General features: G+C 35.6%; 1 protein-coding gene across 1 annotated transcript; it reads right to left on the reverse strand.

Moving 5' to 3' along the window:
* Positions 1-1,061: 1,061 nt before the first annotated feature.
* rasp (protein-cysteine N-palmitoyltransferase Rasp) lies at positions 1,062-20,770 on the reverse strand. Its single transcript, XM_083137925.1, has 8 exons — positions 20,630-20,770; positions 18,464-18,639; positions 16,195-16,392; positions 14,601-14,828; positions 10,635-10,993; positions 8,781-8,982; positions 6,312-6,453; positions 1,062-3,643 (listed from the first exon to the last, which is right to left on the reverse strand). The coding sequence occupies exons 1-8, from the start codon at positions 20,763-20,765 to the stop codon at positions 3,534-3,536; spliced, it is 1,551 nt and encodes a 516-aa protein (XP_082994051.1). The 5' UTR covers positions 20,766-20,770; the 3' UTR covers positions 1,062-3,533.
* Positions 20,771-25,445: the final 4,675 nt, after the last annotated feature.

Genomic DNA, 25,445 nt, shown 5'->3' on the forward strand with positions numbered 1-25,445 from the left:
TCCTCCCTCAGAGTTCAGTAGTCAGTCAATTCATGAAAAATGTTCATGTAGATGAAACCACGCCTCATAACTTATGTTCTAAAACAAGATAACAATGATTCTCATGCTATCCTAATTGTTGCACGGTTGGTGCACAATATGGCTTCAAAAAAAAAAAAGTTTGGGAAAATTTTATCATTTTACTACATTGGGACCACTGTAGCAAAATTTAAAACCTTTGAATGTAAAATTGGGGCTCCATTGTAAATGATCCCAATTCACCTGTAAATATCCTGTTCCTCTTAGTTATGAAATGTGGAATGCTGTCAATACTGATGTATGTTGACATTCTTTACTAACAGACTTTATTATTATTCAGTAAAGGAATGGGCAGATTAATCGGTACTTGATTGATTTGTTGTTTTAAGTCCACTTTATGCACAGTAAAGCTAATTGGGACTGGACCTACAGTTTAAAGTGGGATCCGAATCACTATGTGCCTCCACCGGGAATCGAACCCGGGACCCCTTGATTATAAGGTGACAATGATTTATTGGTACTGAATGTGAGATATAAATAAATTGTAACATATTATTGGAAAGAGGACATTTTATAGATTTCAGGAAGGTTTGGTAAATAATAATAAACTCAAAACATATTTTCTATGATTTTTTTTTTAATGTTGGAGCTTGTTATTTCGGTTCTCATGGTGCTAGTTTCCAGAAAGACACTGTGGGTACAAACAAAAACGGATTAACAGTCCTTTACAGTACTGTTGGTGGAGAAGCTGGAGTAGTGTTTAATTTCTAGTCTACTTTTGTTGTTTTATAGCAGTTTTTCTTGCCATTCCAGTTCTACATGAAAAAAAATTTCAGGACAGTTCACGAAATGTTAAAATCCAGTGTATTCTCTTCTCACAAAAGATGATACACCTGTTTCTATTCCTCTTGTTCCTACTCCTCTTTCGCACAAACTGCAACCATGAGCTATCTATTGCAACTTTTGGTTGCTCTGGTATTATGCTGGTCATTCATAATAGGTTCGTGCTAAGCAATGGCATCAGGATAATTGAAACAAATAAATAACAGATTTTAGTATTCTTTATTTTTTTGTAGCATACACAGTACAAAAAGTACAAAATATAAAACTCAGTTTTCAACTACTTAGCTGAACAGTAGTTCTATATTATTTGATTTCCCTCTCCTTTTCATCCACCCAACAGGAATGATATCCTTGAAACTTTGACAGCCATCTTTGGCATATTTTTTATGCAAAAACAATGAGTTGTCAGTACTGTGTGGGAATTGTGGATTGATATGAAGTTCGCACTAGGAACCATATTATGATTGTATTTTAGGTAGTTCCTTCCTCTAGCTAATTACGATAAAGGATGAATGATGCTTAGATGGAATTGAGAAGGGGACACTCACATAGTAACTCGACAGGAACCTGTGATTTTCAGTGGTGAAATCGTGAGTTGTCAACTTGTTCAACCAACAAGATGGTACGTATTATCTCAGTCTGTGTCAATGATAAAAGTGAAACTTATTCTTTCCAATTCCAGAAGCTGGTACTTGAGTATGTAACTGAACAAAGCACATGATGGAAAGAACTTATGAAAAATACCAAAACATTGCTATGGCTAGTAAAAACTTTAATTTTTAATGTGCTTTATCTAAATTAATAATTGGCTTAAAGTATTAATCGACTTACAACTGCAACATGTGGGGAAATACATCAGAAATCACTATGCTTTTGTTCAAATACTTGTGCCAGGCATATATCTAGATTGGAGGGGGGTGGACTAAACAACATTTTTTTATAGGAGTACAGTATCAGGGTGGCTACAAACAAGCAGAAATGAAATTCCCTGACTTTTCCAGGTTTTCCAGGACAAAATTTACATTTTTCCCTGACAATTACAAACTGAACTAAATCGAGGTTTTTGCAAATGGAAATAATAAACTCACACAGATCCATTCTCTATGATTTGAATTCAAACTGCAAAATAGTGAATTTGGAAAATTATTACAATTCACAAGCTAGGGAAGGATTACGGAATTTTATCATACGCAGTAAGTTTAAAATAAAATACTTGATTATTTTTAAAGTTACGACTAAATGAGATAAGAGTGAAGAGTGATTGATTAGGAAATACAATTTATCAGTCTCCTTATACATTCTCGGTGTTATATGTTGATATTTCCCCTGAGGTTTGGAACCCTCTGCTTGCAAGAATCATGAGTGCGGACTCATTTTTCAATGCATACAGCTACTTCTCTCTTCTCTGTAAAGCAAACAACTTAACTCTTGCATATAAGTGAGACAATTGAATCGAACAAAATAAAGTGTCATATCAATGGGATTTCTGCTTCAGTACAGTATATCCAAGTGAAGTACCGTAAAACTGACAACATGCAGTTATACCATTAATGCTGACGAAAATGGTATGTAGGTATTAGAAATTTAACGCAAAAATTTATAGAATTGCATTGTATAGGTACCCGATTTAGCTAACCACACATTAAAACAGGAACACTAATAATAAAAGCTTCTGAAAGTTCATATACGAGGGGCATCCTGAAAAAAGCTCCAATGGCACCTATACGCAGCACTAGTGTTCAGAGATAGACACACACACATGCAGGCAGGAAGAAGTGGCATGTAGCTGTAATCTGGTACAGTTGCAATGCAGCATTTTTAGGATAGTTCTAGGTTAAAGATTGCAGCTCTCATACAGTCTTCCACCGACTGCGATGTAGCCTTCATTGCATGCTCAGAATTTGGCACAGAGCCACCAGCAATCGTGTAAGGTGTGCAGACTGAACGTCGTGAGTGATAGTATGGTCAGACGATGGTGCAGACGATTCACGGAAGGCCAATCGAATGTGCACAACCCCATACAGCTGAGTACACAGGGGCCCTTTGCATCACTTCAGGTGAGATATCTTGGACCACTCCCTGTACAGCCCTGGCCTTGAATGTACAGACTTTCATCTCTTTGTTTAACTGAAGAGGTTTCTTTCTGGCAGGGCAAGGATTTGACAGCTACACTGCAGTAGAGATGCAGAAGCATGGCTTGTACTCCATTCCTGCATGCTACATTACACTGCTGTGACCATGTCCTATTGAAAAATCTTTGTTGTAATATGTGTAACCTGCTTTATACCAATTACCACAAGTGAAAATATTTTCCCTCCTACCATATCTGCAAAATCTATACAATTGCTTTATCTTCTCTGTATCAGAACAGCACATGTACCACTCATCGTGAAATACATTGAACAGAATTTACAACAGCACCCATTAATACCTCAAATTAATACCTGCCCCAAAATGCACCATCAATGGTGAGGAAGAGATAATCTAGTCATCCAAAGAAACATGGAAACAGCTGGGGAAAATGTAATTTTCAAATGCAGTACAATTGATACCCTGAGAAAAGTCTGTCACAGAATGCAGGTCATATTACTTAAAACGGGGACTGCCCGTTAAAATATGGGATGCCTGGCAACCCTGAGCATCAGATACCTTGATATACTGTATTCTATTTATCACGAGATCTTCTTTGTTCTTTTATACTCCCAGTTTTTTACTTCCATGGAAACATGAGAGCCACAGTAAAGGAAGAAAAGAAGAACCCATGTTGACTTTCGCCAAAAACCTAAAAAAAGAAGAAAAATATTTACCTAATGGTTACACGAATTGATATAAATACAGTGAAACCTTCATTGTATGATTTTTATGACTAAATTTCTTAATTTGCCCATTTCAGTAAACTATTTGAATAAAGTGGATTTGCCCCTTAATTCACAGATAGGGTAATTGGAACTGGAACTACAGTTTATTGAGTTTTAGTTTTAAGTTCACTTTATGCACAGAAAGGTTAATTGGGACTGGAAAAGTGGAATCCGAACCACAATGTGCCTCCACTGGGTATCGAACCTGAGACCCCTTGATTACAAGGCTATGGCGCAACTACAGTTTAAAGTGTGATTGATTGATATGGTGTTTTAAGTCCACTTTATGCACAGTAATGCTAATCGGGACTGGAGCTACAGCTTAAAAGTGGGATCCAAACCACTATGTGCCTCCACCGGGTATCTAACCCGGGACCCCTTGATTACAAGGTGACGACTCTACCACTGCACTATCGGGGAGGCTCTTAAAGTGGGATGTAAACAACTGTGCAATGTACCTCCATCAGTGATTCACCCCAGAACACTTTGATTACAGGGCACCAGTGTAAGCTACTATGGTATCATGAAGGCCCTGGGGTAAGGGTTGAAAAAAACAACAACTTTGTGGCATGTTGTTTTAATGGGGCCAAGAAAGATGGCTATAAATAGCTAATAAAAAAATAAAAGTACTGAACACTACAGATGTGTGTAGTGTGCAATGCAAATATCAGTAACAATAAATTGCTAGGACACCCGAAACAATTGTAGACAGGGATAATACACATCTCGAAGGAAAAAAACATGTAAGACTTGAATTTAAGCCTCTCTGAGCAGGCCAATGTAATGGAACATGCCACCAACAATGACACAAATGCAATACTCAACTTTACAATGGACACAGTGGTAACGTCATCACCTTGTAATCAAGGGATTTGAGGTTCACAGTTGTTCGGATCCCACTTTATATTTATAGGTCCAGCGTGATTAGCCTATCTGTGCATAAAGTGGACTTAAAACAACAATTCAATCAAACTGATCAGGCACAGAGGTGTGATGAATTTGGTTGGGTGTACACAATCATTCACCTCTTGTGTGTACTGTTCCAGGTGGAATTCCAATTGCAACCCAGGACCCCTTGATTCAGTAGTGCACACAGGATTTCGAGTAGTTTCAGTTTAAAGTCAACTTCATACACAACAGATAGGCCAATCAGGTCTTGATTGGCAATTTAATATGGGATCCGAACCACTATGTGCCTTCACTGGGTATTGAACCTGGGACCCCTTGATTACAAAGTAATGACCAGGGCTAGTATTTTTATGACATAAAAGTCCTCAAAATATGCAAAATAAAATATGCTCTTATAATTTACAAAATATGCACTATCATTTGAAAAATATGCCTGTATAACTAGACTTGTTTCAAACCTCAATATACATAGTGGTTGGGATCCCACTTTAAACTGTACGTCCAGTCCCGATTGGCCTTACTGTGCATAAAGTGGGCTTAAAACACCAACTCATTACAACTCAAACATCAAAATCTAACTTACGCTGAAATATTTTCATATACATATGAAACCTCACGAGTTGAAATGCACAATGAATACTTTCTGTAAATTTTCAATTACAAATGAAAAAGATTTTGCTGCAGTAAAAAAAAAAACTCCAGTGGACCTGGGAGTAAGAATGAATCCACTTGGAAAATGACTGTATATTTCTTTGAAAAACCGAAAATATGCTGAATATGACCGAAAATCCATCAAAATATGCTTTATCTTGTAGAAATGGCCAAATATACCAAAATATGCCCTTAAAAGCACCTTAACTTAATTAGTTTCTGCATAATATGAATTTCTATATATTTAGGGAACACATCACCCTTACCAAAAAAAATATGCTGCCATGAAAATCCTAACCCTAGTAATGGCATTACCATTATGCCATCAAGTAGACCACATACATTTTATTTGGGGTTGGAGGACATGTATTTTCCAACAGCTGTCATTTGATAAGACATTTACAACATTACATTTACTAATTTGTTAAAATTGACTTACAAGAATAATCAGAAATGTTCCTCTGATGTTCTCGAACATCATACATTATTTTGTTGCCATTGCACACAACATACTAAAAGTGTCACCTTGGAGATAGGCAGCTGGTTGTTACCTTCTATCAATTCTATAATACAGGATTGGATAAATGTTGCTTTCTCCAAAAATGTACACTGCTGATTTTTGGGGAAGGCAACTTTTATCCCACCCTGTATATTAAATTCAATAATGAATATGACAAATTCTGCCCATAGTTGTGGTTCTTAATTTCAGGCTAGTTCACTATATGTTACTTCTATTAAAATTATTTTGTCAGTTTGCAATTTTCTTTAAACTGATTCGCCAAAGTTGGTCCATTTAGATTTAGGTGCGAAGGATTTAAGTTACACAATTACTTCACACATATGTTAGAAGAAACTACCATTTTTCTTAAAAAAAAATTCAAGTTTCCCATATTTTCTCAACTAGTGACAACACTGAATGCAAAATGTAATGTCAACAGTGAGGAAAAGAATATGAATATATGTTTCCAGTACAGTCCACATAAAAATCACAGCATAAATTAAAATTACTCAAAATTTACAATTTTACATTACCTTGTAATACCCTCCTTACGAACATATTTCCAACTTCGACACCAGCAAAGAAGTAAAAGCATGATAATGCGGACATCATGAACAAAGGGCTGGCTATGGCTGCATAGAAACGTCTTCTCCATCTGCTATCCATGTGTTTCATCTGAAATATTATAATAGCAATAACTAATCCATCCACCAGAGAATAAAATTTCTTCTGTACATTTAACATGAAATTCTCTAGAAATGAAAAAAAATATATTTTCTTTCTTAATGTTTGTTTTGTTTTATTGTTTTGGGATGGCAACACTGGTGCTAGAAGAGACTTACAATCTACTTCTTAAAGCCATAATGCATATAGTAGCATTTTATATTCTTACAAAAAAAAGTAAATGTTTTTAAAGAAATAGTAAAAAATGTCAGATACCTAAAACATTTACATCCCAGTCCATAAATGCTGAAGGGTCTAAAAATTAAATTGTGCTTACTGTGACCCCTAATTGAGTTTAAGAACCAATACCGAGAGTACTAAAGGAGGAAGCAAACAAAGGGATCAAAAGATGGTAAGGCGATTCAAAAACCAAACCAGGGAGTCACAAATTATGTTTTCTCCCTTTTTATCCCAATGAGACTACATAAGAGTCAAGTGATAAAAGGATAAACAAGTGAGTAAAGGGGGGGTAATTCCCCCACTGTATTAAAAAATGCAATTTATGCAACAAGTAAGTAGGCATACATGTAAAGGTTGTCGAGAGGAGGCTAAGCCAATCAATAATGCTCTTCCTTTTTCACATACACAACACAACTTATAACGTGGATATGTGTATGCACGTGATCGAGTCAATAATCATTTACTTGGTTCAATTTTCATTTTTTTTTTTAATGAAGGGACGCATGCGCCATAACCACAAGCAACATTCCGGGTTAACGGGTGTGCGTTCCTCTATTTGTTTTGCATACACAGTGTGGTACTAGATACTTAATAATCTAATCATGCAAATTACAACTATCACCAATTACTTGGTCAAAACGTAGGAATTCGTGATTGCTTTTTTTTTAAGAACGAACAAATTCATTAACTAACAAGATGCAAGTTTATTCAATCGTACCATTCAACATGCAACAGTTCATAAACAATTCATGCATATCGACGATCTAGTAATTGAAGAATATCAATTTTTCATTTTTAACACAAACTCACAACTTGCGCGCAATCTTGTTTAAATACAGTTCTTTTGCCACATCTTATTTCATGGACTAAATTTATTTACAACGTCCAGCAATATTATTAATGTACATTTAAAGCTAGTTCCGACTATACCACAAATTGGCTATAATATTTCGTAATACAATACTTAAGCATGACTTGAGATTTCTACTTCGTGTTTGTTAAGTTTTTCACGTCAATTATGGAACTAGTTAATGTTACTAGCGAAGGAGAGAAACTACTAACTTTATTCTTTTTGCAGTAGAGGTTTTCTTCAAGCGATAAGGAATTGATTTGCTGATTGGCTTATTCAATTTTTTTTTTATCAATTCTTTAAGTTCGACTTCACGAAGAAACGAAAGGACTATCAGCGTGACAATCTTTAGATCTGAGCTTTTCGATCATAATGTTTAAAGTATAGTAGGCACCACATACGAGCATGTAACGTTAAAAAAAAGGAATGAACACGAAAGATTAATTTGACTCGGCATTGGCATTTTCGGTATATCCGAGTTCATGGGAACGAACACGATTTTATCTTTGCGTAACCAACTTATTAGTTTATGAAAGCAATTCCTTTTAATTGAGAAATACAATCCCGTTGGATATACATAGTTCACTTAAGAATGGCTTCATTTCTCGTTGCACTTTTCACAGGTCTATAACACTACATAATTTTAATGTAACTTTTTGATGCACACATGTAGTTCTACGAAATCGTAACATCAGTCCTAGCAAAAACCAATCAATTGCATCAATCGTATATATAACACATGTGCGTATTCAACAAATACAAATGGCATCTAATTCTTTTGTACCAATGCAACACGGATCGTGCTTCCTTGCACGAAGTCACGTAGGCAGGAGAAAACCATGGTGCTTGTTACGCGACGTTCCCAATCTGCTGTCAGCCAGTAGAGTGAATTCATTTTACTTGTTTCTATACTTGGGATTCTACTACAAGAATCTGCCACCAGGAGGCAGCAACTATCAAAGTTCAAGTGAGAAGAACCCTGCCATCTAGTAGCAGAGGCTAGAACTACGTCAGTTATGAGACACTTCACTAAAAGGTTGTAATGAATGGAGTAATATTTACGAAAATATTATAAATGATTACATTACGTAGGAGAAGATCCATTGAAAATTTTGTTTCAGGTAAACACTCTGGATTGAATTTTATTTTCTGGACCTAATGTGCAAACAAATTCCTCACAAATTATTTAAAGATTTTTGCAATGAAAACCAAACAACTATGTAAAATATGTATGAAAAAAACTACTTACTTCCCAATTTCTATATGAACTAGTTGCAGAGATTCGTCTGGCAATAGACTCTATTGTAATGCCCAAAAAGTTTAGAGAAGCCCAAATTAGTATTCGAAGCATTTTCCCATGCCATAGGTACACAAACAAAAAACACAAAAATGAAGCAAATAATTCATTTTTGAAATCAGTTCTTTGACCACACCATGCAGCTTTTATATACCTGTTGACAAAAACAAATTAAATAAGATTACTTCTTACCAGAAATTTCCATAATAATAATTGTGGCCATAAGTTGCATTAAATTAGCATGTATTGACATCTAATGGTTGTGAAAAAGAGGGAAGATGCACCTCTTATACTCACCAATAACGATGCATGGAGGCATGATTTTTTTTGTTTTTGACGAAAATATGAAATGTTTTATTTATTTATTTATTGATATGCTTTATTTTACTTTGTTTTTGAGCCACTTTTGGCAAATTTGCAAAGATGGGGATGGGTGATGATATGACGAATGGACACTCACAAACATCCACCTGTGAGATTTGTGGACTCTGGATAAGTATCGGCTGGTACCAGTGATTAGATTCCAACAGATATTTTCCAATAGTGATACCACTATTACCAGCTGATACTGATCAGTCAATATCAGCTCAGTCCTACATATGAGGTCTCACAAAGATTATTACAGTGGCCCAGGAAACATCTCCATATGCAAGTAAAACGGTTGTTCAAAAAGGTTGGAATTTGTATCCAGCAAGTTGTATATCTTCCATATATATGTGAGTAATTTCATGGCCGTTTGACAGGCAGCAGTCAGTTAAAATGACGGAAAGCAAAAGTGTGGCACTTGTTAAGAGTACAGTTGGATGCTGGGCTAAGCGAATCAAAATGCCAAAATTGGGAGAAGTGGATCCGGATAATTTGTCACAATTGGGACAACCATCTTGTGGGATATTGATCGAGTTGTACTTGTGAATGAACTGCACTGAAGTACATTTAAGTTTCCTGACATCAATACAAGTAACAGAAGATTTTATATTATTAGGTCGGCAGCCAGAAACAAACAAAATCAAGTTTCCACTGTATCTAATTAACTTTGTCACCTGAGAAAGTCTTAAGCCTAGAATAGTCTGATATATAAACTATGATACCCCTACAAAATATGACATTTAATTTGCAATAATATCAAGTTCTCTCTCCAAGATTTTTACTAAAATATTCTTATATTTACTTATGTAATAATCACATTACAGAGTTCCCACTCATTTTGCTAGATAACTTCAAATCATGAATAAATTCTCTAGGGCTATCGACCAGGTTAATTCTGGAACAGTTCCAAAGCTTTCGAGAAGATGAGAGTGACATTAGCTCTCAAAAGTTTGGAAACTGTTCTAGAATTGACCTGTTCGATACTTGCCGCCAGGAAAGCTTCAAGACTTATTTGGATTTCAAATGAATTTTCACACCATTCTGTAGTATTTTAACTTTTTAAAGCCAGCTTACAATATTTTTTACAATGGAAATATGACAACACTGGGTTTCCTTAAGAAAAAAAATAGCATTTACTATTAGAATGATACCCATTGTACCAAACTAGCGTTTACAAATTTTTAAAAAAATCATATTCATAGCATGAACAGCAATCATATTTAACATTTGCCAAATTCCTCCAGCTTTTGCAATATTTTATGATTTTTCCAGGACTTCCAGGTCAGTATGAACCTTCTATTACAAATCATTTTTTTTATATTTTACTGAGATTTGCATTCAATGCGTATACTGAGAAATATAACTGTTGTTAGAGTTCTATCTGACATCTAAGATATTAAATTAAAAATTATATAATACAAAAATCAAAAGCTCTCTCACCTTGTAAGAAATAAATAGAGTCCTCGATCAAAATATCTCCACATATCTGAATATAAATGGATCCTAGAAATGCATTTTGGGTGGTCAGGAGCACTGATTTGTTCAGCTCTGGCAATAACTGCTGGTATTCCATACATCACAGTATATTTCGTCATGAAGAACTGTCCCATGCAGTACCCTAAACCATAAAATGCCCACGAGTCGAAGAAACTTAATACCTTTGGTTGAAACTGAAGGGCACTGACATAAATATAATGTATAAATAATTCATTGACAATCAGCCACCAGAGGAATCGTAACAGCTGCAAAACTGTTGTCAAGATTTGTCCCACTTTCCATTCCTTAGGATTTTGCAAAATCTGAAAAGGATAGAGATTAATTAGGGCTGGACCGAAAACAATGTATTGCCATTGGAAAATATCAGTTCAAATTCAATCATCGATACCAGTTGATACTTATCCAGAATTAGGGAAATTTGACAGGGTTTATAAAATTAGCATGCAATACTTTTGCGGAGCCTAAATATTGTGGAAATTATGCAAAGTGCATATTTTTTTCTTATTTTGCTGACAACATTGTGGGGAGAATGAGTATTGTGATTATATCATACAAAATTATTAATATTTTAAAGCAAAACTCTGGTAGAGTTCTAATGAAATCTATGCTCTTCGTAAAGGTTCGCATAACCACTTTTTGCAGATGCAAAATAATCTACCATGGTTATTTTTAGTGGTTTTTATTTTATCTGTGACATTTCATCCTGGTATCCCAGAACTCTTTCCAATTTCCTGCACAATAAATGGAAGATTTTGAATTGCTAGACCAGTTAAAGAAGAAAGGAAAGGTCAGTGCCACCAGGAGGAGGGGGAGGGAAGACAAGAAGAGTAGGTTACAGGATGGAGGGGGAGAAACAGTCAGCTATGACACCTGCAAGGTGGAAAAAAGTTTGCCTAAGAGGAAACAAGGACAAGTTATTCATTCCTTAGAAGTGTACAGAGACTAGCATGTGTATCTTGGTGTAAGCTTAGAAAGTTCTGGTAAACCAGGACGAAACATCGCAGATAAAATAAAGACAACTAAAAATAACTGTGCTATATTATATTGCATGTTCTAATGAAAAACTACTTTTTAAAATTTATAAATCAATTTTCAAATATCAGCAAAAGTATTGAAGGGATTCAGTAAGAGTATTGGCAATAGTATCACTATTGGGTCAGTCCTAGGATTAATGTGATAAACAAAATTCTTTAGTTATGTGAAATTTAAAAGATTTCGTAATTCCGCGTTGCACAATTTAATGGTTCAATCCTATTAATTTCGAAGATCCACTGTCTTCATTCACAAAAGGGTACGGCGTTTGAAGCGGAGATGGTACCGCGTCAGTACATTGTTTGTTCCCGGGCGGCGGTGGTTGCGATTTTTCCCGTTCGGCAGCACTGGCGCGCGCATCTTGGTTTGCGTTGTCTGCTTCCTGTTGTCCGGTGGCGTTGTCAGTTGGGGGTTGGGGGGCTGGGCCGTGTTGCTCGGTAATGTGCCGTTCCTGTTCCCCGCGTGGCTGGAGGGGGGTCGAGTATGTGCATAGCATCTTTTCTTTTTCAGGTCGGGGATCTTTCTGAGGACAGGGTGCCAAGTTGGGTGTGCTTGTCCATTGTCCAGGTTTAGTGCTGGTTTCTGCTGGATGATAGCATGGGTTTCTTTGATGGTGTTACTCGACCCCCCTCCAGCCACGCGGGGAACAGGAACGGCACATTACCGAGCAACACGGCCCAGCCCCCCAACCCCCAACTGACAACGCCACCGGACAACAGGAAGCAGACGACGCAAACCAAGATGCGCGCGCCAGTGCTGCCGAACGGGAAAAATCGCAACCACCGCCGCCTGGGAACAAACAATGTACTGACGCGGTACCATCTCCGCTTCAAACGCAGTACCCTTTTGTGAATGAAGACAGTGGATCTTCGAAATTAATAGGATTGAACCATTAAATTGTGCAACGCGGAATTACGAAATCTTTTAAATTTCACGTAAGTAATTTTAAACCGCGTTTACCGCAACCACCAAAAATTCTTTAGGACTTTTTTTGATACCATGCATATTTATTGACTGAAAATCATTATATATATATGAAAGTAAAAAGTACAGATGGATTTGGTGAAAGTTTTGCTGATACTCATAGGCAGGTCTACCAGGTCACGTGACCCTCACCCTCGAAATAAGGAAAAGTCTACTTATTCCCATATAATGATTGATTGATTGAATTTAGGTTATTTTACATTGCTTTTCTGCTACTTTTGGCTAATCGCGACGATGAGGGGGTGAATGGTAATATGATGAAATTAAGGAAGGGACACTCACAAAGAATGAGCATGCCCATGATGGTATTTGAACGCAGGTCCCGACACATCAAAGCATGTGCTAACCACTTTGGCATGGATGTCGACTGTTTATTTGCATTTGTTTTTATTTTCTTGTTTCCTCTTTTTCTCAGTCTTAGTGCATCTTTACTTCCTCTGTTCTTGATCAGTTCTCTTCCTATATTTTCCATTCTCTTTCCTGTCCCATATTTTCTTTATTTATATTTAGCTTTCCTTCTATCTCTCTAGGTCTCTTTTCCAACCTCTGTGGCAGAGTGGTTATCACAACACGGTATTACACCAGCTGTCCTAGGTTTGAATCCCAGCCTGCACATGGGTGTTCTTTGGGAGTGTCACTTCGAAAATTTCATCCTCACCATCATGATTGGTCAAAAGTGGCAGAAAAGTGACGCTTACATAAAAAAAAATTCTCCCCCTCTCTTTTCTATCTCTCATTCTCCTTCATTTTCCTTTCCCTGTTTTCTGCATCCATTCCTCTTCCTTTCTGTACCACTACCTAGCCCCTTAATGAAGGATAGGGGTGCAAATACCAAGAAATTTTATTTCACCTTCATGTACCAAATTTTGTGCTCTTTCCAACACCACTTAACTCTGGTTTCTAAAACCGTAAATGAAAAATGTTAAGAGGCCAATATACACATTTTTGAAAACAAGTTTATAAACTTCTAACACAAACTGCAAGCATTTGAAGACATTTAATTATATTTTACATGTGGTATATGGAATCTAAATGAAATTGTGAATAAATATGGTAAATTTAAAAACATATTGTCAATAATTGTTCATAAAAAGTACAAGTTAAAGCTGAGTATGCAATTTAAAAAAATGAAGCTTTTGGCAGAAAATTTTAAATGAAAATAAATTCCAAACTAGAGATATTACAAAAATGAAAAATACAGGTTCTTATCTGTCTAAAGATGCCCTGTAACAAATTTTATCCAAATTTGAGGTGGTAGGGTGGACAATGTATACCTTGGCTTGGAATGGCACACACTGTGAAATTCGTACTATTTTCAGGTAAAAATTTCAGGTAAAAACAAAAGTTGTAATCATTATTTACTAAAATGTTAGAATTTTCCTCCTGATTTTACACTTTTCTACATTCTATTAGAATATTTTTAATTAGTCACAGGCTTAAGAAAATGTAAACTTATATTAACACTTTATCAGTATAAAATCAATGATTGGTTTGTCTACACAAAAAAAATCCCCATAAGAACATTTATGATAGAGTTCCCAGTGCTGTAAATTATACCATCATTGGGGCTCAGTCACACAGGCTGAGTGTATTTTTCATACTCAAGAGAACCACAAACTGCACTATGACAAATCTGTTCACTGTCCAGAAATTCATGTGAAAAGCTTTGTCCTCAGTTTCTGGACTTTTCCAAAACCTTGAAGGTATTGCAGCAGTGATATATTTTTTGTCACAACCTGTCCCACTGCAAATATATTTAATTTATGTGTGAAGTGCATAATGGCATTTGGTGTATTAATTTTCTACTGCATCTTTCATTCCCCGAAACATAAATGACAAAATTTTGACTTTGCACAATAGTGATGTAAAATAAATAGATTTCTGTCAACTTACTCCATTTACAAAAGCATCATATGGTATAAGAGGTCCAAAGAATGTGGCAGGAAGATAAAAACAATAACTTAGGAGAGCCATCAAACTAGCACAGACTGTTTTACAATCCTGTGGTGAAGACGTCTTCAAATCTGCCTTATAGAAAAAGAAGCTAACTGCACGCAGCTGAGTCCATGCTAAGGTTATGCTCAGTATATAATCCCAGTCTTCAGAATATTCAAAGTATCGCTAAAAAATATGTATACTCATAATTACTAAGAAGGCATGAATGAGAACTCAAAAAATTGTACATAAAAAACAGCCTACGAAATTTGAAACTTTTGTATTCCAAAGAAAAATATGCAAACAATTATTCAGAAATCATTGGATTAGTTATTACTATAGCTGAGCCAATACTGATGAATCAATATAAGCGGCACTACATTATAAAAAAGGGCACAAGAGCCACCTCAACATTTATAGTTATATTGAACAATTTGAAACAGATAATGTTACAGCACTGCCATCGGCAGGAACCAGTAAGGACATCAAAATTGGTGCACCCTGGCACAAGAAAATGAAAGAATATGCCTTATTGTAAGATTTCAGTACACATTTCTTTCAAATTGTAATAAACCAAAACGATTGCTGGATTTCTTCCTAGAATTCTAGGGTACTTGAACAAAAGAAAATAGTAAAAAAAGAAGTAACAATAAAATGAAAGGCAAAAAGCTTGTGTATATGCATATTTATATAGTTCAAACTACAGAACTATTTGCAATAATTTGTTATATCTATTAACTATGGATGCAGTAAAAACTGAAGTGGCAGGTAAAAATGAATGATGAAAATGTTGTTGATCACGATATGGTGGTTTTGCTGCATGTAAATCAAATAAGAGATGAAAAAGGTAATCATGTTTCATAAACTTTATAAAGTAGCGCAAAATAATGTTGACTAAATATAATGAGCCTCTTTAGAAAATATATAAAATCCAACACACAACTTGCTTTGCCCTCAGAATTTTGAGACTGGCTTTGATCTTTCTTCAGGGATGGAAAGAAAGAGTCATGGAAATGTTAAAATAGTCACAATGGGTTAAAAAGTATAAATACTTCATTTCCTGATCATGTATCTGCAGAAGATGCCACCTAATAGTTGAAGCTGATGGTACTCTGAGATCCCTGCAAACAACAGATGATCGCTGCAGACATGAACAAGGACCAAGGTCAATTTCAAAATTTGAAGAACAAAACAAGGCATGCGTTGTGGTTTAATCATGTTTTTAATTTGTTGATGGCAGGTGATGTGAAATAGCAGCTTTCTCATAATGATCCATGTTATTATTTTATTACTATTTAGCATTGCTTTTCTGCCAATTTTGGCTAATTTCGATGATGAGGATAAGTGATAATTAAATTAAATTGATGATAGACACTCACAGAACACACATGCCCAGGCTGACGCTTTAGCTCGGGAACTTCAGTGACATGAAAAACATTTACATGTGCATGAACAAAAACAAAGTTACCATCATATTACCTTGTATCCTTCTTAAATCAAGTATCATGTGTCAAATTAAGAAATATATTTAAATTGTTATCAAAATACATACCCTTACATAAGAAAGTGGTTGAAAATTATTGATAATTATTAGAAATCCTATCAATAGCCAAACAATTGTCTTTGAACACTGCAAACTCAATGCTGCACAGACTAGTAATGGCTGAAGCCACAGAATTGGCACTGCAATAAGTCCAAAGTGGTATACTGTAAAAATCGTTGATACACAAAGGTACCAACTTGGGAGAAGCTGCAATCAAAATAAAAATAATAATATTAATCCTCTTTTCTATCTCTACACTTGTTAGCTGAACACACAAACTGTTCCAATAAAAACGATTCAGGCATGTGGATATCTACCATTTCACAATATAAGTTTGATAGGGTTCTTATTAATTCTGAATTATTTGTGGTCACTATGGTTAAAGAGGAACCCTGAATTTCAGAAAGCCTTTACATGAAAATATTACACTTATATATATCTTGCTCAGATACTGGAACCTGTATGTGAACATTGTATATTTGATGCATAATATGCGAAGCTTGATGATGTTGAAACATCATCTGATTGTTTTTGTTTTTTTTTCTCTGGAGAAGATAGAAAGTTTGGTGGATAAACATTAACCCTTTCGAGGAGTTTTAATATAGTATCAAACTTGGTTTTTCGAGAAATTCGTGTTAAATGCTAATATTCGTTTGAAACTCATTTTCTATACAGACCAAACCAGAGATGATTTTCACAAAAATGTTGTATTATTATGCTTTTCAGAGCCTGAAAAGCGTTTTAATTCAGACATTTCGACTATAGGATCAAAACTTGATTTTTCTTGCCTTAGAATATGCTGTTAGGAAGGTAAAAGAAACTAAGGAAGGACTAAAATTAAATGGTGTGACTCAGTTGTTAGCATATGCAGATGATGTAGACTTATTAGGGGATGATATAAATACAATTAAGAATAATACTAAGATATTTTTCAAAACTGCTAAAGAGATAGGTTTGGAAGTTAACAAAGAGAAAACTAAATATATGCTTACAGGCCGAAACCAAGTGTTAGGTAATAATTAGGGATGTGACGAAGCTGAAAATTCACCGATGCCGATGTACTCGCCGATAATTTTTGGAACCGATGCCGATATTTAACCGATTCCGATACATAAGGTTATTAAACAGAAATGGGATGTTATTTTCAGCATGACAAAAATAAATTTGCTATGTACATTTCTATTGCATATCATATGTATATACATATATATTCTCAAGAGATGTAAATGTACATTTGCATCTACAAAAGTTGGTTATGTGAACCTTTAAGAAGAACATGGATTCTCAAGAGATTTAACATTAGTACACAAGCAGCTCTTTGAAATGCAAAATGAATTCCTGTTCTTAATGTTGGAAATTTACTGCTGCCAGATTCAACTTCAGAAACACGAGTTTTGGAAGCACTTCTGGAAGTAACCTACTTCTTCTCTTATCGCAAATCTGTGCAGCAACACTGAACACTCAATCACTGAATATTGATGCAGCAGGTATGCCCAAGTATTTTCTCAGCACTTGCTTCAGGTTTGAATACTCACTTCTGAATTTCCAATACAACAGCAGATCCTGGATCAGCAATGTGCTGTTTTATTTTCGATTTTGAGTTACGTTGATCCTCTGAATGACAGTTTGCAATAATTTTATTACAAAAACTCTACAATAATGATGAATCATAACCTAATTTTCAATAAATCTTACAAAACTAATATATAACATTTATTAGAAGGTAAAACTCTAGTATAATCTGTACTGGTTTAAATATCGGATTTTTGCCGATTCCGATACCGATATGTCAATTTTGGCCGATTTTCATACATCTGTAATCGGCTTCGGCACATCCCTAGTAATAATCAAAATCTAATTATTGATAACTACTCGTTTGAACCAGTTTCCAAATTCAAATACTTAGGAGTAATATTAACAAGTGAAAATTATATTAAAGAGGAAATAAAAAGCAGGCTTAATTCAGGAAATGCATGTTACTTCTCTCTTCATAAACTTTTGTCTTCTCGTTTAATATCTAAGAAACTAAAAGTTAAAATATACAAAACAGTAATTTTGCCTGTAGTATTATATGGGTATGAAACTTGGTCCCTTACATTGAAAGAGGAACATAAATTGAGAGTATTTGAAAATAAGAACCTTAGGAAAATATTTGGGCCTAAAAGGGATGAGGAGACAGGTGAGTGGAGAAGGTTACATAATTTAGACAGGATCAGATATGAAATCACCCACAACCAGCCCAATATCAAATAAACTCAACAGCAAAATTAAAACTCACCTCCTTCTTATACTTATGAATAATTTCTGCAACAAAAAAATGGGTAACTATCCACGGGGCTACTGCAACAGCAAATGGTAGCCATGCTGTCCATTCATAATCTGCTCTGTCAATGTCTCTATTAATAAAAGTCCATCCAGGTACAAAATCTTCCTCAAAAAGGTAAGGCTTATAATCTATAAAGTAAAAAATCATTATATAGCATGAGGTATTTGATAAAAATTGCACAAGTAACTCAGTATATCACTAAAAATATGGGATCAATATTATTTACAAAGGTAAAACTGCAGATGTTATTAATATTGGTGTTTATCTGATAAAAAAGAATCAATGACAGATAGTTATTTTACATAGTATCTTTTATCTGATGGACGCAAGCACCAAGACTGAAATATTTATTCTGAATTTCATCCACATACTTGCAGATATTTGTCTCAGCCCGATCAAAACTGTTCCTTGCATGTGCAGTAATTAAACAAGGAAGACGAAATTCTTTTACTTTTTCCTTACTTATTACTACAGCTGATTGAATAACTTGATACAAATACCTGAAAATTGTAACTATTCATCATAGTGCAGAATATTTTTAAAATTTTAAGATATAAGTTCTCCATTGGAACTATAGCTATCTACCAGAGTATTGATTTAAAACATTTACAATTTCACACGAGATAAGGATTTAATTACAAAATCCATTTCTCCCCACAACGTTGTTGCAAAAATTATTCATTTTGCATAATTTCCAGGATACTTAGGCTTCTTGAAAGTGTCATGAAATATTTTTGCAAAGAAGTTTGTCCTGTATTAAATTCCAACCAATACTTTTCGATACTGATACCCCTGGCTAGTACTGGCTCAGCCCACCTTATTAAATTTCCTAAGGAGGGAATTGTATGTCATTGTTAAGTACTTTCCATTTTCTCCTTCACTTGTGATTGCTGAAGAAAATGGCTCCTTTTGAGCAAACACAGATCACTGCTGGAAGTAACATGGCATCAGATTTCTCTACTGCATGCGATGTGAGAGTGTATCCTGGATGAGACACCATTTATTGTAGCAGGTGCAGAGACAAATGCGACAATATTTTCTTTTACCTTTTTTTGAAATAGACATAAAAAAAACTATGAAGGATGAAAAATGCAAAATTATTCTGTACATTCTACGATACTGCAGCTTACGAGAAATTTAGAAAAAAAATAACAACAGTTTGGATAAACATACTGGATTTATAATAGAGGCTGTGCCATATTATTATTCTTTTCACTTCATCACAACATATTGTGGTTTGACATTAACCAGTCACTCTCTTCTACTCCTCCAAAATAAATAATTAATCTTTCCATTTCATTCTCCACCAAACCATCCTTTTGGCAATACTCCCTTTCCAGTTCAATTCATTGTGAAATGTAAGGCCTTGTATAGTGAATTCCTCGAGTCAGGTATTGACAGTGATCTTGATATATTATGATCTCAATATTTCTAAAACTTTCCGCACACAACTTATTGTAACATGCGCAGAGACAAATACGACTCTCAATATGGGTTATGTATCACTTTGAAGTCATGCTGGTATTTGTACTTGGGTCATTTGATGGCATTTTTCTTTTAACATACTTGAAATTATATGGATAAATGGTACTTAAATGAAGGGACAAACACAATGGACAGGTCTTAAATTCAGCCAATGTGTCCACTCTGATTATTATACACCATGTGGAGTTTGAACATTAAGTTTCCTCTGCATTTAAGATTTGACTACACAATTCTGAACCTTCACTGAGGGTATATTTGATATTAACATCCTCAGGGACTTACGAATGGAGACCTTAAAATGTGGGAAATGCAAAATTCATGAAATACTTATGGTTGATTTGGTGTTTTAAGTCCACTTTATGCACAGTAAGGCTAATCGGGACTGGACCTACAGTTTAAAGTGGGATCCGAACCACTTGTACCTCCACCGGGTATCGAACCCGGGACCCCTTGATTACAAGGCGACGACGCAACCACTGCGTCATCGGGGAGGCCACATGAAATACTTATATTTTGCTTGTTGGGAAGGAAAGTTAAATGTATAATGCACGAAAGAAGTAAAATCAGGGTTCTACTGCATAAGATGTGTGTGAGGTATAGGCTTAAGAAGAGTAATACCATAGGATTACTTACTATTTCCAGCTAAATACACTTTATAAAGGCAGTATGAAATTCCTCCAGTCCATATCAAAAAATAGAGTCCTATCTCATAAAATGACAGAGCAGGATATGTTTTGGGCAGTGGGAGCAAATCCTTCTTGGCCAACATTTCCTTGGAAGACATAATCTGAAAAACAAATTCTTGAAATTAAATGAAAAATTACGTACAGCAGTCTGCCCATGAGAAGATCCCCAAACGACGGGTGAGAGGGTGCAGGAGTAAATGGAAAGACTGGCCCATTTGCAGATTTTAGGGGTAGCAGGAAGTCTTCTGCTACAGTCAGTGCCCTTGATGAAGTGCGTGGAAGTTGATTTCTGTCAGTTACATAAAGCACAAAGTGTATTTCTGCAGCAACAGGTTGTTTTTTTTCAGTGTACAGAATACATTTGTATTGATTATCCTGTACATTATTTAGCCTGTATTTCAAGGAAGTTCAAAGAAAATATACAGCAACAACTTGTGTCTCTGAGCCTGTTGTAACATGGACAGCATGTACTTATGACTTACGGTGTACTACCCCACCCCTAATAGTGGTCGCCTTTCGCTACGTCACTTCACTTCCCACAGGTATCTTCTCATGAGCAGTCAGCTGTACTCAGAATGTAGATAGAAAAACAGGGTAAATATAATTTATACAAGAGCATTCTTTTCTTTTTTCTCTCCATACTGTCAAGTCAGTTGGCAGGGATTTGGCTTATTCCACTAGATGTTGCCAACTTCTCCAGACTGCCATAGTTGTTTCTTCAGAATAAAGTGGGGGCTTTTACATGTTGCTTTCTCTAACAATTGTGCACAACCTGTAATGGTTAAAAGTGAATAAGAAGTTGGTAAACATGAATCAGATACAGGGGAGAGCGAAGATGAAAATGGTAATGAAGGTGATTCTGGAAATGCAGGAGATGATGTAGACAAAGCTGAAGTGTAAGACTGACAAATCTAATTTCTTTTACTGTAAAAACAGGCGTAAGTGGTCTAAATTATTTTGATAAGTGAGAAAAATCACCTAGGAAAATTAACTATATCAGCACTCTCACTGAGGCTTGGGCCAAACTGTAGTTGTGTTATTTTCCTTATTTGTATGTTTCATAATTAATATAATTAGTATTTAATTACTGGCATATTAGGGTACATCACATATCAAGGTTAGAGAGAATGTCAACTAGTTCCTCAGATATCCTCATTTCTACATGTGCATATTTTGTCATGAAGTAAACATATTTATCAAAAAGATATCTATTTGTTTCAGTGTGACTATATATATATTTCTTTTTACCATAACAACATACTATTATTGCACCTACCAATAAACACATTTCAAGGCAGCATCAACAAATTTTGTATATTTTGAAATTTCTCTGTACATATAAAAATAAATGAAAAGCTGTGACACAAAGATCTTTGGATATCTCTTAAGGGTAACCTGTTTTGGTGTGTTGGATACGGTATAAACATTTGAAACCATTATGTATTACAGACATGTATGGAATTAATGGAAAATCACATGTGTATATCATGATGGTATCGGAATTACACAATTGGAATCTGGGCCCAAACGAATGATTTAACCCTAGAAAGCTAAGGCTTCGTCAAAATGACAACGCAAAAATACAAAAATATATCCCCCACCCTTTCTTGTCACATGATGCGCTTGGCAGCCTCAGTACCTTTAATTCAGTGTTTGGAAGTAACTAGTTACAAGTAATATTGACTTTTTTTGAGGAATTGTAACTTTTACTAGTTACTTTTAAAATCAAGTAGCTGTAACTGTAACAGAGTTACTTTTTTCAATAGAAGTAATGTTTCAAACATAACTTTACAACTTAAATTGCTAACTTGAATATTTGTAACATGGAAGAAGAGCTAAATTTTCCTCTATAAACATTTTCATCGAATCACCCGAGGCAAACTTTCAAGGCTGACAAAGTATGGACACCAACTATCTGCTTGGTTCCCCTGTTCTTCAAGAGCAGTGGGGGAAGAGGAAGGGGAGCACACTTAATCCTTCCCAGGGTCAAATGACTTCACGAAAATTTCAAGATTTCAACGTTCCTCATACTGAGAATGGAATCTGCTTCAGGAAGTTGCCTAGGGTATAACAAACAGGTCCACTTGGTTGATAGCTCCAGAAGAAGGAGTCCTTTTATTTGATCTGTGATAACAATAGAGAATGAATGTGTACTTTGTTGCTGATTTTCTGCAGTGGTAAACGGCTACTGCTCGCAAACTAAAATTTGTGAATGAATATATCAGCACCTATAGGTATGTCAACATGGATCTTAAAGAGTTCTTAATTATTTTGATTTCCTTTGCCTATTCATGGTGCATGCTTGCTTATAGACTGAAGAGGCCTATGTTATAAACGTTAAATCATGTCAAACCTTCTTTGTTTATTACTAACACAATCAGAAAAAAAATGGCCAATTTTAATTGCCAATAAAACTCTTCCTATAAAGCAAAAGAGTAAGGATAGTTTCTTCTGTAAAAATGAAGAAATGTGTCTCTGATATAACAAACTGTTACCAGGTCATCAAAATGACTACGCCTTAGCTTTAGCATTCCGGATTAGTCACTTTAGCTTTCTAGGGTTAACTTACTGATCACTGAAATAATGCGAAAATAGAAATTAAACTAGAAATAAGCTAAAATTCTGGCTGTTGTTGGTTGCTTCATCATAATATGCACTGCCTACATATTTTGGTGTTTTGTATCCGTCAGTGTATATACGTTTATATCCCGGATTCTGCTCAAAGATTTCTTTACTGTGGTTATACCTGGTTAAATTGGGGGTGAGGTTGTTTGAATTATTTATGTTATCTCTGCTCTATGTTGTACATTTGTGTTTGTTTGCTGAGTATGTTTGTGAATGGGTTGTATTATTTCCCGTGCATTTTGAATAGATATTTTGTTCGTAAGTTATATGGTGGCTCTCCTGTAGCTGCATGTATTATTTGTCTAGGAGTTGTTTTCATCATTCGTGTGCATATATGTAATATCTGTCTTCGTTGTGTTTCTAATCTGATGATGTGTGTGGGTGCTGCACTGCCATAAAGTATAGCTCCGTAATCGAATTTAGCTCTACAATAGTTTTTATAAAATAATAATAGGGTGTCAAGGTGGGCTCCCCATTCTTATTTGCTCACTGCTTTAAATTGTTGTATAATCTTTTCACCTTTTTCATGTCTTTAATATGTGCTTTCCATTGCAATTTGGAATCTAGCTTCAGTCCCAAATTTTTAACTATAGTTGCTGGGGGGATAACCGTTACTTGTTTGAGGTCTGGGAAATTTTGGTGTATTTTCTTCCTAGTAAAATAAAGATAAGCTGATTAGGATGATGATATCTCCCATTTCATTTTCCTTCATCCATGTTGATATGTTATTGTAAAAACTAACTGCCCTGCGTTCGCATTCTTCTGCTCTTTTCCCTATGATTAGGCAACTGAAATCATCTGCATATTGTAAGATTTTTGGGTAAAACTATCAAAGCCGGGAATCAGATTTCTTCAAACTTACAGGAGAACGTACTTACGGAATTGAGATTCTGTGTAATTTCGGAAGGTCGTGGAAGTGTTTACTCACATTTTTCAATGTATTTGGCCTCTAAATCATGTATTTTTCTATAATAATGTCCGTCCGATGCACGAAAGCTGTTGCTTGCATTTCCATCCATGTACTTGAACCGGATGTTCAAGTAATCTGATGACGTAATCCCTGCCAAAGTGTTTCCAAACGCACAGTTTTTTCACTATATTGCCCAACCTAAAGCAACCTAACCTTACCGTGATGGTGTGTGGGGCTATCGTGAATGGTTATACGATCCAGAATGGTTTTTGGGGCTATGCGGGAATTTTTCTGTTAAGAAGGTTGAAACACTGCTTTGCCGTTTGAAACACAACACTAGTCAAGATTTGAGTGTTCAGGAAGCGAGGGCTAGACTCTACTTTACGTCCTTATTGCCTTTTGGTGGGAACCGATGGAAGTTAACAACACTGCAGGCTCGTCTTTGTGTACGCGTTGTGAATGCGTGAGCTTTGCTCGTTTGCGTTCTGCATGGTGATTGCTTCTTTGCGTTTGCGGTGCGAACGAGAGAAAAACCGATGTTGTCCGGATATGCGTGATTGAACGTACTGAGGACATTTTTCGATGATGAAGCACATATTTAGGGGTGAAATGAGTGCTAATGGAACCTAACCCAACAGGCCTAACCTAACCTCGTAGGCATACCTCGTTTCCGTGAATGGTTAGACAGAAAGTGTAAAAACAAAAACTTACTTACCCTACGGAAGCCGGAGCGCCGGCTGTCTGCTAGCACGGTTTTGTAAACGGGCAACAAGGAGTGTGCAAGAAAGACGTAAACGGGTAAGAAGGAGTGGGCAAGAAGGACGTAAACTAGAGTCTAGCTGAAATGGGTTACCAGGTCGTCAAAATGACTACGCCTTAGCTTTAGCGTTTCGGATTTTTCACCTTAGCTTTGTAGGGTTAACTTACTGATCACTGAAATAATGCGAAAATAGAAATTTAACTAGAAATAAAATGTAACTTTCCGGTAAGTTCGGTACTACTTTACTATACCTGAGACACCTGGGAATCATTTCTTTCGCACTTTTTTACATTGCTAACGTACTATTCTGCATTCCGGAACACTTATTTAGGTGACATAATTGAATTTGTTAGGAAAGTAATGTATATTTCTTACATTTACGAGTACTTACTGTTCTTGTTTATTTCCACACACAACATGGTGATAGCTTACCGTTGATCGTTCCTTGAGCCAGAAAAACCATTGACG

The sequence above is a fragment of the Lepisma saccharinum genome, chromosome 16 (genome assembly GCF_977018435.1).
Source record: "Lepisma saccharinum chromosome 16, izLepSacc3.1, whole genome shotgun sequence".
NCBI classification, from domain to species: Eukaryota; Metazoa; Arthropoda; class Insecta; order Zygentoma; family Lepismatidae; genus Lepisma; species Lepisma saccharinum.

Excerpts from the sequence above, each read along its gene's own strand:
- rasp (XM_083137925.1), bottom strand. The coding sequence starts at position 20,765 with ATGTTGGCCAAGAAGGATTTGCTCCCACTGCCCAAAACATATCCTGCT. Across the intron at positions 14,829-16,194 it reads AACCACTTTCTTATGTAAGG|CGATACTTTGAATATTCTGA; the intron begins GTATGTATTTTG and ends CATATTTTTTAG. Across the intron at positions 3,644-6,311 it reads CGTAAGGAGGGTATTACAAG|GTTTTTGGCGAAAGTCAACA; the intron begins GTAATGTAAAAT and ends TTCTTTTTTTAG.